The 17,269-nt window shown below is 42.1% G+C and overlaps 1 protein-coding gene across 1 annotated transcript in view; it reads left to right on the forward strand.

The window, feature by feature from the left end:
- LOC126234885 (uncharacterized) overlaps nt 1–17,269 on the forward strand; it is a 115,603-nt gene that overhangs the window by 41,271 nt on the left and 57,063 nt on the right. Inside the window, exons 4-5 of the mRNA XM_049943624.1 lie at nt 1,555–1,777; nt 5,362–5,573. Of these exons, the coding sequence (XP_049799581.1) occupies nt 1,555–1,777; nt 5,362–5,573 (435 nt within the window). The remainder of the gene's footprint in view (nt 1–1,554; nt 1,778–5,361; nt 5,574–17,269) is intronic.

Genomic DNA, 17,269 nt, shown 5'->3' on the forward strand with positions numbered 1-17,269 from the left:
AAAATGGTGAAGTTGGTCGAATTGTCATGTGGTACTGTCGGGAGCATATATAGAAGATCGTAGAAGGACAGTGGAACAACCACTTGCAGTAAATGGTTGAAGGTCCCCGATTCTTCACATAACTTGGGGTCCGGTGGCTTATCTGCTTTGTGAAGAAGGACAGATGGTGATCCGTGGCATCGCTGTCGAAAGAGCACGCTGCTCGTGCACGCACAAGTGTTTCGGAGCACGCCGTTCATAGCACATTCTTCAGCATGGAGCTTCGCAGGATACCCATAAGTTTTCACACGTTGATGCAACGACATCATCAATTACTATCGCAGTGGGCACTGGATTTTCGGGAATGGAACGTCAATCAATGGAAACGTGTCGGCTCTTCGGGCGAATCACGTTTTTGCTACACGAGGTTGATGGTCGTCTCCACAAATGTCGTCATCGAGGTGAACGGTGGCTCGAAGCATGCAGCGTGCCACGGACCAGGCTGATGGGAGAAGTATTTTCCTGCACTTGCATGGGACCTGTGGTAGAAATTGAAGACACGCTTACAGCTGCGAACCGCCCTCATCCATTCACGCTTTGTGCCTTCTCCAACGGCGGTGTCATCTTTCAGCAGCATAATATTCCGTGTCACGGAGCCAGCATGGTACTACAGTGGTTTGAGTTGCATTATAGTGAACTCACGTCGATGTCTCGGCCACCAAATTCACCTGATGCAAATCCTGTAGAGCCCACCTGGGTCGCTATCGGGCGCCATCACCACGTCGCAAATCAGCGGTCCGTTATATACGCGAATTACATGAACTGTGCGTAGACATCTTAGGCGACATACCTCCACAAACCTACCAACAAACTGTCAGATGCCTGATAATGGTGTATTTCGTGCGTAAGACGGACAATCAAGCTATTAAGCATTTGGTCATAACATGTTTGATTCGTCAGTGTAGCCGGCCGCGGTGGTCTAGCGGTTCTAGGCGCTCAGTCCGGAACCGCGCGACTGCTACGGTCGCAGGTTCGAATCCTGCCTCGGGCATGGATATGTGTGATGTCCTTAGGTTAGTTAGGTTTAAGTAGTTCTAAGTTCTAGGGGACTGATGACCACAGATGTTAAGTCCCATAGTGCTCAGAGCCATTTGAACCATTCATCAGTGTAATTAACATCAAAATTTAAACCAGGTTGCTTGGCATCGTTCATAATGACTTGTTAAAAAATAAAAAAAAAACAAAAAAAATCGGTCCGGCTTTTTATTTTTATTATTTAATTTTAACTTTACTGCTTTATTTTTATTTTTATGCTACTCTACGACCGTTACATACAAGGCAAGGTAAATAATTTTCTGTTAGCTGTTGATGATCGATCGATCGATCCTGATGGTGAATATGGGGTTGATTTAACAATATCAATTGATGTTTCTTAAACATGACCTTCTTAAGATATTTGTGGTGCATATCCTGCACAAAACAGCCCACATCGTTTGAGGTGTCTTTTTACGTACGACGTGCAATGCGATTGTTAGCCATCTGGGGAGTCTGAGATTAGTGACAGCGACTTTACAGGAGAAGAGGCGGTGCGCGCGGCTGCAGGCAGCAGGTACTCTACAATAGAAGACTGCTTCTTTCGGTCGGTGGGCCTGCTGGTGCTGCAGACGCCGGACGTGGAGCGGCGCCACACACGTGTCGTGGGCCCCACGCGCCACGTGCTGTCCTGGCTGCTGATCGCCTACCTGCTCGTCACCGCCAGCTACGGCAGCGGACTCTCCTCCGTGCTCACCGTACCAAAGTAATGCACATATCTAACCAAAGGACAAAATAGCTCTCCATTTATCCGAAATTCTGGCTATAAGGCAGAAGGGGGATTCAGAGGGGTCGGAAGTTATCCAACTTCTGCTCTTTAACCTGGGATTAAATTATTTGAAAATACTAGGCGTATTCCAAAACTAAGGTTAGAACAATCTTCAGCTGCTGAAATTCATAGTGAGTTATGCCTAGTGAGTAGACGTGAAATAATCCGTAACGTACAAGTTCGAAAATGATGCCGAGAATTTCAAAATGGCCGCACAAATATTCACGATGACAGTGGAGTGACAGGCCCAGTATTTGGACCGGCGACATCGCTGATAATGTTAACCAAGAAGGTCCAAATGATCGGCAATTGACGGTCATTGGTCTGGCCTATGAATTCCAAAATGTTGTTCCAACCTCAGTTTACAGAATTGTCTCTGAACAGCTTGGATATCACGAACTATGTGCCAGGTGGTTTCCAAAAATGCTCACTGATCAGCACAAAGAGCAAAGGATGCGTAGCGCACGCCAGTGTTTGGAGCGCGATAGACAAGATGGAGATGATTTAATCCATTAAATTTCGTGCATGCAGCCGCGCAAACGAAAATTTCCTCTACTGATATTTCGGCCGCGTATCGTCCGGCCATCTTCAGAGCGAGTCACATGACTGACGACAAGGTGCTCCACCGCGGCGGTACTGCGCATGCGGGACACAGATGCTGGTCGGCGGCAGAGAAATACGCTTACACATGCGCCACCTGTGGCGAAGGCGTGCAGACATTCGATTTGCTTATCGATGTTTGATCGGCGACGGTGACACGATGACGACTTCTCTGCAATTTAATTACTCCAAGAGCCGGATTCCATGCTTTGTCCAAATTAAAACCATTATCTCTGTTTATTAAATTGTTGGCTAATCGAATTTCTATAGCTTCCTTGATTACAGATTCCCAAAAAGAAGAGGTGGACGTTAAAATCATCACATCACTGTAATTCATGGAATGACCTGTATCAATACAATGTTCGGCCACAGCTGACTTGTCTGGTTGTAATAAGCGTGTGTATCTTCGGTGCTCCACACACCTCTCATGAACGGTGCGTGTTGATTGACCTATGTATGACTGCTCACAATTTCCGCAAGGAAATTACATCAATTTCTTGAGCACTTGAATTCCATCCTTGCTAGCATTAAATTTACTATGGAAATAGAAAAAGACGGCTGCCTTCCCTTTTTGGATGTTGTCATTCGCCGTACATTAGAACATGCCGTATAGCTGAAACCAACGCACATAAATCTATACCTTCATGCCAGTAGCTGCCATCACCCTTCACAGACCATGGGTGTCCTTAAGACCTTAGTGCATAGGGCGCACTGTATATCCGATGAAGACAATTTGCAAGGAGAGCTAACATACCTCAAGAGCAATTTGAAATCGAATGAATATTCTCCTCAACAAATTCGTAGAGCATTCGATGCAAAACCTAAAAAGCAGGTATGTGATGGGGAAGAAGATAGTAATTTCTTCAGATCTAGGACGTTTCTGCCCTATGTGGGTGCTCTTTCTTCAAAGATAGGCCGTATTCTTGAGAAGCACTGTGTTAAGGTGATCTTCCGGCCCCCCACGAAGATTGCGGCTTTACTCGGCTCTGTGAAGGACGATATACTGCTTCGTAAGGCGGGTGTGTACCGGATTCCTTGCGGAAATTGTGAACAGTCATACATAGGTCAAACAACACGCACCGTTCATGAGAGGTGTGTGGAGCACCGAAGATACACACGCTTGTTACAACCAGACAAGTCAGCTGTGGCCGATCATTGTATTGATACGGGTCATTCCATGAATTACAGTGATGTGAAGATTTTAACATCCACCTCTTCTTTTTGGGAATCTGTATTCAAGGAAGCTATAGAAATTCGAGTAGCCAACAATTTAATAAACGGAGATAATGGTTTTAATTTGGACAAAGCATGGAATCCGGCTCTTGGAGTAATTAAATTGCAGAGAAGTCGTCATCGTGTCACCGCCGCCGATCAAACATCGATAAGCAAATCGAATGTCTGTACGCCTTCACCACAGGTGGCGCATGTGTAAGCGTATGTCCCTGCCGCAGACCAGCATCTGTGACCCGCATGCGCAGTACCGCCGTGGTGGAACATATAAGGCCGCGCTTGGCACCTTGTCGTCAGTCCCTCGGCAGGTCCCACCTGGTAGTTTTACTCTTCGTCGTGTTTGCTCCAAGTGGGTTTTAAGTGTGTTGTTTCAGAGTGTTTTTAATACTGTGGCCAACTTTTAACCTGAGCATTCGCATTCAGTGTCTTCTCTGTGTTTCCAGAATCGCCAACTGTGTTTTTTAACTTTCTGGTGACTTTTTTTAACTGTCCCCCATGAACGTCTACATGTCCATGTCTTTTTACCTCCATTTTCTCCCCTTCCTCTGTTCTATGTTCCCCTTTTTTATCTCCTTATGTATGTATCATTTCATTCTTGTTTTAGTTGTCGTGTCTCTCGGCTGAAGAGCGGCGGATTGTGCCGCTGACAGCCCTCCCCTGCCCATATGGGGCAGGGGAATGAATTCACCATAAAGAAAAGAAAAAAAACTTGTCGTCAGTCTTGTGACTCGCTCTGAAGATGGTCGGACGATACGCGGCCGAAATATCAGTAGAGGAAATTTTATTGATTATTCATCACGCCGCGAGAAGTTGAAAATGCACATGGAGATGATTTGTTTTTCAGCATTGTTACGTATGACGAGACCTGAATGTCATACACCAACAGTCAATGCACTGGCGCCATTCAAATTCACCAAAACCAAAAAAGTTCAACTAATCTCAGTTCGCGACTCGAAAAATGATGGCTACCGTTTTCTGGGACGAAGACACTTGAGTGATTTCATTGGCTCTGTGTCAACAATTGCAACTGACGTATGCTGTTAAAGTAAACCAACTGAGGCTTGTGATCCAAAATCGACGTCGCGGAAAACTGTCGTGTGGCATGTTCCTCTTACACGACAACGCACGCCCTCATACCGCTACCAACACCGAGATTAAGTTACAGGAACTTTGTTGAGATCCTTTTTATCATCCTCCGTACAGTCCCGACCCTCCACGAAGCGACTATTTTCTCTTCTTGCATTCGAAAATGTGACTAGGTTGACGATTTCAAAACGACGATGAACTCAAGTCTACCGTTACCAGCTGATTCAGTTCCAAGGCGGCAGACTTCGATGCAGAGTGGTTGAAGAAGCTGGTGCAGCGTTACAGAAAGTGTGTAGCTGTGAATGGCGATTACGTGGAAAATTAAAGTAGATATGTAGTAAAATATTACTGTCAATTGAAACCTTTTTACATGACCTTATTATTTATGATCAAACAGAACTTAGTGTTCTAATACGCCTCGTAATACAGAAATTAACAAGAAGAAAAAATTGTGAATGTATGATATTTTATTAAATATTCCTACGGTATATTAAATAAATATTACTTGTAACATTTAAATTAATAAAGCTTACGAGGTAACGAATATTACTATGAGTCTGTGACCACCGTATATCCTCTCAGTACACACTGCTGCTGTACTGCAGGTACGAGCCGCCCATCGACAGCGTGCGCGACCTTTACGAGAGCGGCATTGAGTGGGCGGCCACCCACGAGGCGTGGGTGTTCTCGCTCAGGGAAGCCACCCAGCCGGTAATCACTGACCTTTACCACCGCTTCCGAGTCCACAAGGAGGACGTCTTGCACGCTAGGACCGTAGCCAGAGACCTTGCGTACTCCATCGAACGGCTGCCAGCAGGTGAGAGGTTGTGTGCACATTGTGTCAAATTGTGTGCCATCTGTTTCAACCCCTCATGGCGTTTATTTTCCTCTATCTTTTCTTACATAAAATTTCTCATTTCATTTACACTAACATAAGATTTCCTTTACTACCTAATTAGCTCTTAAACAGAGTAATGGATTACTACAATTTTTAGAACTCGCTGCAGAACCCATGGCAGTCTGTGATACTACCTTGGATGCACACTCACATCTTAAGATGAGCTTGACATTGATATGAAAACTGAAAAATTTTAGAGAATGCAGTAAGTAGAACTCTATGACACAAAGTAAGTAGGAAATAATGCTCAAGTTCCACGAGAGAATGGCGGTACCAGAAAGTTTTTGCGTGGATGAAGCGAGGTTTCTTACTACCAAGGACAAAAGAAGAGACGAAACCGCCGAAATGAAGTTGCTCCAATCAGTTGTGGCGTGTCAGAAAGGGAAAGGAATAGCAATGAAGACATACGGTTTATATTAAGCATTTACAGCTGAAATGTCAAAGATTAGAATATAGTCTAAATTGGAGATCTCATACAGAACGGACGAAAATGGATATTTTTCCAAAATCTGTCTACAGGCGGTAAGCCTAGAGTTTTCTGAAGAGTTGGCTGACCAAAGAGAAGATGTAAACATGAAGACCGAAGCAGGTCGAAGGTCCCAAAGGATGAGTAAGATAAAGGTAATTCAGTCTATTGATTGACGTTCCCCACTCTAATCTCACTCGAGTGAGTTGGAAGCTACCACCGATTTAAGATAAAATTACATTATTCTAGACAGCGTACGATGCATCTATGATAATACATGTGTATCATGTCTGACACGTTTTCCAGTATTGACGCATCGCAGGCAACGTTGTTCCGATCGAAGTTTCCTGAATTTGTCTGATGCATCAAGTCTGGTCATCTTGCTGCTGTCTATCGTATGGTTCTACAATTATGCTGTAGAGAAATGCCCGTATCAGTCTGATGTTTCCCTTTACTCACTTTCTTCTTCATGATGTGACTCTCAGAGAAAATTTATTGCCCAAGAAACCCAACCATGTTTTTGAGTCGGTGATTTAGTGACAAGTTCATATTGAGAGAAATGACTGATATTCTTTATTGAAATTTATATTCGACTAACGTTATACATTTAGTTAAACCTCTTGTTACGTCACCCTACTGTAGCGTCGCTAATGAACGTTTGTGTTGTAAGCTGCCATACCTTTCAGAAGCATGCCTAAATGTTCATGCAACATTATAAACACGTTTTCCGTCCTAAAATGCAGACCCCGACAGTGAACATGACCCGATGACAACGCGATGTGACTTTAAATTAATTCAGAGATGGCGAACAAATCACAAGACCTCATGTGTTTCAAAAATATGCCGTAAAGGCTCGATTCGTGCTCGGAGAAATGTCTTTGTATACTGCCGACTGAACTACCTATTAACCTGGAACTAGACATCTTGTATGATGAAATACACGATTTCCGCTACCTCCGTCTCTGTGGACGTATAATTTGAAGCCTTTAATCAATGCCACCTGACCTGGATTGTTGTAATTTCTTTTGGAAAAAAAATTCCGGCAGTGCGGGCATGGGTGGCGTACCTCCTGAGTGAAACTCAGGTCCAGTGAATAGAGGACGTTTTGCATGAAATATAGATTAAATATTCAAACGTGGAGCAAAGGCACACGTTGTATAATTTGCTAACAAAGGGAGGTGTGAGATAATGTGCATGTGCATGGACAGGTGTAATATACAATTTAGCCGTCGTGGCTACTAATAAACATCAAGTTAGAACTTTTAACATCTCTTCCGACCATCATGATAGAAAAATGAATAAAATAACCTTACAAACTGTCTAGTAATGTTATATGCTTCTGAGTGAGAGAATTTGCTGGTGAATTACATGAATTTACTTATGGTTAACTCAGAGACTGATACCAATCAAAATGTGTTCTCCAGCAAACGAAAACAAGAACAAAGAACCACTGTTACGCACGGCAAGAGCAAATCTATTGCTTACCTTCACTGCTATCATATGAATGAACTGGAATGCTCGAAACTTAGTGAAATCTCACCAGTATGCTAAGGGCTCCTTGTCGAATATGCCCGTATCAAATACGCAAGGTAAATGTCTGAATACTTTTACTCCGACTTGACCATGTTGAAAGGCGAGACGAGAGAGAGTGCGTTTCATAATTTGTGAGACGAATGGCGACTTGTAAGTAGCCATAACAAAAGTCCAGATCCGAACGCGTTAGAGACCAGCTTAATGTCGACCTTTTGTCTACAGGAAAACACTTGACTACACTATATTTTACCTTTTCACTGAGTTCTTAGGGAGGATTGTGGCGACGTTTCTCCCTCCTTTCTTGGCCAGGGGTATGGGGTTCCCTTGGGTAAAAGATCCCCGCACTTCCCTGTTTGAAAAAGACGAACCGCTCTTGTGAACAGGGATAGCCATTGATTGACAGTCTGTCAACGAACAAGTGATTTACGTATAGCGCAGCTGTTCGGTGGATGAAGAGAACTAAAACGACCACCTTCCAACATTTCTGAAACATCTATACGTACTATAAAGTCCATCGACGTGTTTTTTCTGTCTCCGTGTTGAAGGATAATCTCAGGAACTACTGTAGGGATTTTGATAAGATTTTCACTAATAGATATATTGATTCATAAGGAAGGTTCTGTATATAATTTATAATTATAGTAATGGTACATGTTTAAATATGTACTATTATCTGCTCCAAGTTTAACTGACGTTTTGAGAGACATCTCATGACTAAGATGGGAGCCACGAGCTGGTCGGTCACAGAGGAGGTTTCATATAGTGACAAAAGCCATAAACGATATAGCTGCCACAACTCAAGCCATCAGAGAAGTTTGACCATAAGCTGTACGTCTGTACGTATCTACTATACGCACTGTAGTTTTAAGTCGCTGCGTTTTACTGTCTGGATATGAAGGTTAATCTCAGGAACTAGTGTCAGAACTACATGGTTTTCACTGATTGACGGATTCACCTGGAAGCTCTGATTAGCTTATTAGTTATCCGACTGCAGACTGTGCTTCCTGTGAGAAGCCGAGGCTGATCGCTAGTCACGATGGAAATCGAACCACACACCTGATGTGGCACCTAGTGGTAAAAGGACCAAACATGGACTGATCAACCACATAGAAAATGTGTAACACGCAGATGGTACAAATGGGCGGGGAACCCTTAAACTGGTTTCTCTTCTTCTGGACCGTTTCTTGACCGTGCGCCCTGTCCACACCACGTAGCTGATAATCCCGCAGCGGTCGTATTGTTCTGCTCCACACTGCTGCTGGCTTGCCTGAAATTATCCATCGAAATATGCAAGCTGGTTTAGGGGAGCCACTCGACGTTAAAACACAACACTGCTCTACATCTGGTATGAACAACTATATTCTGAGACTATATGAAATCACAGGTTGCACAGTTTACATTCTAAGTAATAAGTTTGATGCCAACTTCTAGATGATTATCTGTCTAGAATATCACTTGGACGAGTGTACGCGTTACCGAACACGGCGCGGATGATTGTTGATGATGCGAAAACCGAGTAATCGAACCAAAGTTCTTAACACTCGCCACGCATACACAGATTTCTTTTGGTAACCGTCCTTCTTGACACTAGTAGTGATATAACACTGTTCGTAAAGTTAATTTTTCAGTTCTCAGTTCTCACTTGTACGAGCGTGCGCGTAACCGTCGCGGCGCGGCTGATTGTTGATAATGCGGAAACGCGATGATCGAACGCACGTCCTCACGGTCGCTACAAGACACTGGCACTTGACTGCACTCTTTTATGGTAACTGATTTTTACTGATTCACATCAGTTCATTCTGGGAACCGAACACGGTGCGGATGACTGTTGCTGTGCGACACGCAACGAGAGGATACACAAATACATTATCGGCGGCACTGCTTATTTTTAATTGCATCTTGACCCACTTTTCTCTTAATCACTTCCATATTTCATCACTTTACTCTAATAGCACTTGTAGCAACATTTCAACTTCAATACTAACAATGCTCTTGCATGCAGAGCTACCCTTAACACAACATACCAGTTCCGTGTCCCGCGCTCGACTCTGCAAACGCGCTGCCCGCAAAGATACTCCGCAACCAAGCCAGCGATATGACAATACGCTTACAAATGCTACTTTTCAGAAACATAAAAATAAACTGGAAGCTAAAAAATTTACAGTAAGCGACAGTTCTTTAATGATGCGATAACTCTGGGAAACAGATTCCCGCGAAACATCCCGGATACATGAACAAATCATTTTTTTGAAACGTATACAGATGCTCGTACATCAAACATCCAAATGTAGTTGCCCCAGTCTTTGAAGTAAAAGTTACCGGAGATATGAGCACGTGACTGAGTGCAACATAGTCGGATACAGCATTTGTAACTACTGCAACCAGATGCTAAATTCTTTGCATTAACTAAATCCACTAGTTAAAGACCACAGGTAAATTCCGATCAATACGATCAGGATTAATCGTAAAGGAAACCGAACAGTGAACAAGTACAAACTGTAATCTAAACTATGGTATTCGTTGTCTCATTCCTATAACTAAGTATATTTCACACTAGTACACAGTACACGTAGATATTATGTCTAAACTGAATAACAAAATACTTTAAACAGACATTAGCTTTGCAGTGCCATACCTTTACAGCAAAAATTGAGATTACAGCGATTGCTGGCCGTTGTGGCCGAGCGGTTCTAGGCACTACAGTCTGGAACCGCGCGACTACTACGGTCGCAGGTTTGAATCCTGCCTCGGGCATGGATGTGTGTGATGTCCTTAGGTTAGTTAGGTTTAAGTAGTTCTAAGTTCTCGGGGACTGATGACCTTAGAGGTTAAATCCCGTAGTGCTCAGAGCCATTGCAGCGATTCATAAGTGCTAAATTTGAATATAAATAAACAAACGTTACAGTGAGTTAGAGCTACAGATAATCCTTTAATTCCCATAATTAAACCGTTGTTTAACTTATTATTCTGTTCGGCGCTTTCCGCAATAACTCTTTCAACTACATTAATTTTAATTGATTTAACTGCGCATGAAACATTGTAATTCTTACTCAGGGAACCGCACATTTGGATTATGCTTTACAAGCTTTGTCACACGGCGCAAGATTCGAATTACAAGCCTATTTTCTAATGTCAACATTTCTAAGACATTATTCATGTCTTGTGGTGCCACGAATCTACAATAACTACATTTTAAGTGATAAACTGCCTATGGCTACAGTCAGAGATTCTTTGACCAACGTTTGTTTCATGATTTTTCTGATGCTTCGCCAGCAATGGCGAATGAAGCTTCGACAATGGTTGCTACTCTTGCTGGCAAAGCGACACAAAAGTCATGAAACAAACGTCAGCAGAAGAACTTAGACAGAAGCCAGCAAGCAGTTTATCAAGAAGTGGTCACGGTAGTCTCAATAGTTTCGTTCTGGCGATCGCTCCAAATACGCCAGATAATTTCATTGCAGCAGTAATGTCACTCCTAACGTCTGTAACATAGCTCCAAGAATTAAAATATTGATCGAATAACTGTTTGCTTTACAGTTCATTTCTTATAGGCTGGGAATCAATTTTTCGCAAAATTCTGTCCTGAAAGCAGTATTACCATGAGCCATGGTTCCTTTGTTAATGACCTAACCCTATGACCTATAACAGAAATTTATATTTACTTGGAAGAAAACTGCTCAATTTTGATTAAGCTACGCTCCATTAACGTCGTTTTATTTTTGTCGATGTTTATTTTATATTCTTGTCTTTAGACACTATACACACCGTTCAACTATTCTTCAATCTCCTTTACTGTCTATGACAGAACTAGGGTGTTATCTTTAATCATTGAAGTTTTTATTCACTATGCGTGAACCATAATTTCCTGCTTGATTAAAATTACAGATTAAATAACATATGGTTGAGGCTGCAACTTTACTTCACTCCATTTTCTACTACTGGCTCCCTATTACGTCCTTCGCCTCTTGTAAGTGCAGTCAGGCTTCTGTAAAAGTAGTACGTAACCCTACTCTGCTTGTCTTTTTATCTCTAGTGTCGTACGAATTTCGGTTATTATATTCCAGTCGATATTGACAAAAGCTGTAAATCTGCTCGACTTTAGTCTAATAAAATAATATAATGCAGCCTATTTGTAAAGCAAGTTTAACAGTTTTCGTTGAGTGTGGCTTCTACTGTATCAGCCATATGATGAGTAACTCATGCCAGTATTCTTAAACTATGACTTATGATACTGATGGTTCTATAATATTCAGCCCTCTTAGCACCTGCCTTATTTGAAACTGGCCTTACTATATTCGTCTTGATGCCTGAGAATACTTCCCCTGTCTCAAATATCTTGCGTACCATGTGGAATATTTCTGTCATAGTAAGTTCTCCCCAACATCTCGATAGTTCTGATGGATCGTCAACTAATTAAGAAACTTATTTTCAGGTTTCCTGAGTTCTCACATTGTTCTCGCATCCAACCTTCATCTACATCCTCTTCGCTTTGCAAACTATTATTCAAATATATTTCTTACGTATTACGCTTCTGTATACTCCCTCCACCATCCAGCCATACTTCCTTTTATTAATACTGGATATCACACTTTTTATGTTGATATTCATACATCTGCTTCTATTAATTTAGCCGTTGGTAGCATTGTCAATCATAATTCAACGACTTTACATTTTCCTTAGCCATACCTGTTTTGCCATTTTGCACTTCCTGTCAGTCACATTTCATCATCATCCACATTCAACTTTTGCTGTCTTGATTAATTGCTTTTTGATTAAACACCTCTTGCGTCATCAGGATTTTGGGTTTTTTGTGGACCTGGTCTTTTGGCTACTTCATCCTCCACCGCCTTCACGATCCCCCCCCTCAAAGACATCTATCCTTGTTACGTTGTGCACCTTAACAGCGTTCCAGTTAACATTTGCCTACAGGCTTCTTTGAAAATCTCAACAAATACTGATTCCTTCAACAAAATTTCCTAGCTTTAAGTAATTTCCTTTGTTCTAACTAGCAGTTCGTAACTTTAGAATTTTGTTACAGTCCACATCTGCTCCTGACAACGTTTTGCAATTTAAGATACGCTGACAGGATTAGTCGATCTAGAAAAAGCATTCAGGAAAATGAATTGGCGAAAGATGCTTGCAACTTCGAGAAAAACTGGTATAAGCTGCAGAGAGAGACGGCTTGTTATACAATATGCACAAGAACAAAGAGAGAACAATAAGACTGGAAGATCAAGAATGAACGGCTCCAATTAAAAAAGGTGTGGGACAGGAATTGAGTCTTTCAGCCCCAATGTTCAATAAATACATGGAAGGAGCAATGATAGAAATAAAAGAAGGTTCAAGAACGGGATTGAAGCTCACGGTGGAAAGATGTCTCTGGTAAGATTCGGTGACGACATTACTATTCTAATTGATGAAGAACTGCGTGTTATGTTGAATAGCATGAACAGTCTGATGAGTACAGAATATGAATTGAAGGAAAACCGGAGAAAGACAAAAGTAATGAGAAGCAGCAGAAATGAGAATAGCAATAAATTTAACGGAAAAACTGGGGATCAGGAAGTAAAAGAAGTTAAGAAATTCTATTGACTTTTAAGCAGAATGAACCATGACGGACGAAGCACGGAGAACATAAAAAGCAGACTAGCAGAAGCAAAGTGGGCATTTCTGGCGACGAGAAGTCTAGTGGTGTCAAACATGGGCTTTAATTTGAGGAAGTAATTCTGAGAATGTATGTCTGGAGCACCCCATTGTATGGTAGTGAATTATGGACAGTGGGAAAACGGGAACAGAAGACAATCGATTTGTTTGGGATATTGTGCTTCAGAAGAATGCTGAAAATGAAGTAGACTGATAAGATAAGGAATTATGAGGTTCTCTTCAGCGGCGAAAAAATGAATGTAAGGAAAACACCGACAAAAGGAAGGGACAGGTTGACGGGCCATTGTGATAAGGCATCAGAGATTAACCTTCGTGGGTTTTATTTTATTTTATTTTATTTTATTTTTTTTTTGACATCAGTCTTCTGACTGGTCACGACTTGCTCTCGTGTGCCAAACTCTCTCTTTATCTCAGCGTAGCACTTGAAACTTACGTCATCAATTATTTGCTGAATGTATTCTAATCTCTGCACACTACACCTCCCTCTAGTGCTGTGGAAGTCATTCCTTGATGTCTTAAGAGATGTCCTATCATCCTGTCCCTTCTCCTTATCAGTGTTTTCCACATATTCCTTTCCTTTCCGATTCTGCACAGAACCCCCTCATTTCATATCTTAACAGTCCACATAAGTTTTAACATTCGCCTCTAGCACACGTATCAAATGCTTCGATTCTCTTCTTTTCTGGTTTTCCCACAGTCCATGTTTCACTGTGCTCCATACGTACATTCGCAGAAATTTCTTCCTCAAATTAAAGCCTGTGTTTGATACTAGTAGTCTTTTCGTTGCCAGAAATGCCCATTTTTGCCGGGACAGTCTGCTTTTGATGTTCTCCTTGCTCCGTCAGTCACGGTTATTTTGCTGCCCAGTTAGCAGCATTACTTAACTTCATCTACTACGCGACCATCAAGCCTGATACTAATTCTCATTACGTTCGCCTTTTCTCGATTTATCTCAATTCATATTCTGTACTCATTAGATTCAGCATATCGTGTAATTCTTCTTCACTTTCACTAGGATATCAGTGTCATTAGCGAATCGTGTCATTGATATTCTTTCACCTTGAGTTTTAATTCCACTCCTGAAAACTTCTTTTATTTCCATCATCGCTTCTTCGATGTACAGGTTGAACAGTAGGGGGGGGGGGGGGGGGGGGTAAGACTACATCCCTGTCTTAGACCCTTTCTCTGCCGAGCACTTCGTTCTTGGTCGTCCACTCTTATTATTCCTTCTTAGCTACTCTACATATTGTACGTTACTCCTGTCTCTCTATAGCTTACCCCTCCTTCTCTCAAAACTTCGAATATCTTCCACCATTCTACATTGTCGAAATCTCTTTCCAAGTCGACAAACCCAAAGAATTTGTCTCGATTTTTCTTTAGTCTTGCTTCCATTATCAGCAGCAATAGCAGGATTGCCTTTCTGGTGCATATACCTTTTCTAAAGCCAAATTGACGGTCATCTAGCGCATCCTCAATTTTCTTTTCAATTTTTCTGCCTATTATTCTTGTCAGCAAATTCGAAGAATGAGCTGTTAAGCTGCGCAATAATTCTCGCACTTGTCAGCTATTGCAGTCTTCGGAATTGTGTGGACGATATTTTTCCGAAAGTCAGATAGTATGTCCCCAGTCTTAACGATTCTACACACCAACATGAATCGTCGTTTGGTTGCCACTTCCCCCAATGAGTTTAGAAAATCTGATGGAACCTTATATAGCCCTTCTGCCTTATTTTATCTTAAGTTTACCAAAGCTCTCTTAAATTCTGATTCTAATGCTGGATCTCCAGTCTCTTCTAAATCGACTCCTTTTTCTTCGTCTATGTCATCTGACAAACTTTCCCGCACACAGAGGCTTTCAGTTTATTTTTTCAACCGACCCCCCCCCCTCTCTTCCGCATTTAACAGTGGAATTCCCATTGCACTCTTAATGTCACCTGCTTTGCTTTCAATGTCACCGAAGGTTGTTTCGACTTTCCTGTATGCTGAGTCTGTCCGTCCGACAATCATTTCTTTTTAGTTTTTTTCTCATTACTCTTGCAGCCATTTCTTCTCAGCTTCCATGCACTTCCTATTTGTTTCATTCCTCAGCGACCTGTATTCCCTAATTACCCTGAACATTTTTGTGCTTCCTCGCTTCATAGATCAACTGAAGCATTTCTTCTGTTACCCATGGTTTCTTCGCAGTTAACTTCTTTGTACCTATGTTTTTCTTCCCAATTTCTGTGATTGCCCTTTATAGTGGCGTCCATTCCTCTTCAACTGTACTGCCTACACAGCTATTCCTTTCTGCTGTATCTATAGCCTTAGAGAACTTCAAGCGGTTCTTGTCATCCCCTAGTACTTCTGTATCCCACTTCCTTGCATATTGATCCTTTCTGACTAATCTGTTGAGCTTACGAATCTCAGCCCACTCTTCATCACTACTTCATTGTGATCTGAGTCTAGATCTACACCTGAGTACACTTTACAGTCCGTTATCCGATTTCTGACTCTCTGTTTGACCATGATGTAACCTAACTGAAATCTTTCTTTATCATGCAGTCTGTTCCAAGTATACCTCCTCCTCTTGCGATTCTTGAACAGAGTATTCGCTATTACTAGCTAAAATTTGTTACCACAAAACTCAATTACTCTTCCTCCTCTCTCATTCCTTGTCTCAAGCCAATATTCTCCTGTGCCCTTTTCTTCTACTCCTTCCCCTACAACTGCATTCCATCCCCCCATGACTACTAGATTGTCATCTGCTTTTATATACTGTATTACCTTCTGAGTATCCTCATATACTTTCTCTGTCTCTTCACCTTGAGCTTGCGATGTCGGTATGTACATCCGAACTTCGTTGTCGGTGTTGGTTTGCTGTCGATTCTAACGAGAACAACCCTGTCACTGAACTGTTCACTGTAACACACTCTTTGCCCTACCTTCCTATTCGTAACGAATCCTACACCCTTTATACAATTTTTCTGCTACTGTTGATATTATCCTATACTGATAGCACCAGAAATCCTTGTCTTCTTTCCATTTCACTTGACTGACCCCTCTACTACATCTAGATTGAGCACTTGTATTTCCCATTTCAATTTTTGTGGCTTCCCTACCACATTCACATTCCACGCACAGACTCGTAGAACGTTATCCTTTCGTTGATGCTGATTATTCATTATTTTTTGCTTGGTCACCTCTCCCTTGGTAATACCCTCACGGATAGCCAAATGACGGACTATTCCGAAATCTTTTGCCATGGAGAGATCATCATGACACTTTTTCAATTACAGGGCACATATCCTGTGGATACAGTGGTTTCCATTACCTTCTGCACCCTCATGCCGTTGTTCATTGCAGATTCTTCTGCCTTAAGGGGCAGTTTCCCACCCCATGGACAAAAGAGTGCCTCAAACCTCCGTCCGCTCATCCGCCCTCTTTGGCAAGGCCGTTGGCAGACTAAGGGTGGCTTCTTTTGCCAGAAGTCTTCGGGCGCCAAATGCTGAGTGTTAGGCCTTATCAAAATTTAAGTTGAGGCGGCTTTCAAACTCGGGACCGATGACGTTTTCATTGGTACCCCTAGACCACGTGTTACAGCATGGAATTATATAGGGTAACAACTATAGGTGAAGACGGACTTGAATACATGTAGCGTGCGTTTAGACATACTAATGATGGCCTTTGCCTGACTGAAATCAGAGACGCCATTTTGGGAGGTGATTGCGATTATGTTGCATGAATATAAGATAAGTCCTGTTACTCTTGTGCTAGCTCTCTAGCCCTGAACAGACGTAACACTGATGAACGTAAGAGAGAAAGTCATCCGGCAATGTGCACTAAAACGCTGGTAAAATACCTCTGAATGTGTTTAATCTGGTAATGGAAAGTGTGTAATGCGATTACCCAACGTAATCTCCTCTTACCTCGGCAATGGGAATCGCTCAGTACTGAAGCAAACTAGAAAAAAAATA

The sequence above is a fragment of the Schistocerca nitens genome, chromosome 2, assembly GCF_023898315.1.
Source record: "Schistocerca nitens isolate TAMUIC-IGC-003100 chromosome 2, iqSchNite1.1, whole genome shotgun sequence".
In the NCBI taxonomy this organism is placed as follows: Eukaryota; Metazoa; Arthropoda; class Insecta; order Orthoptera; family Acrididae; genus Schistocerca; species Schistocerca nitens.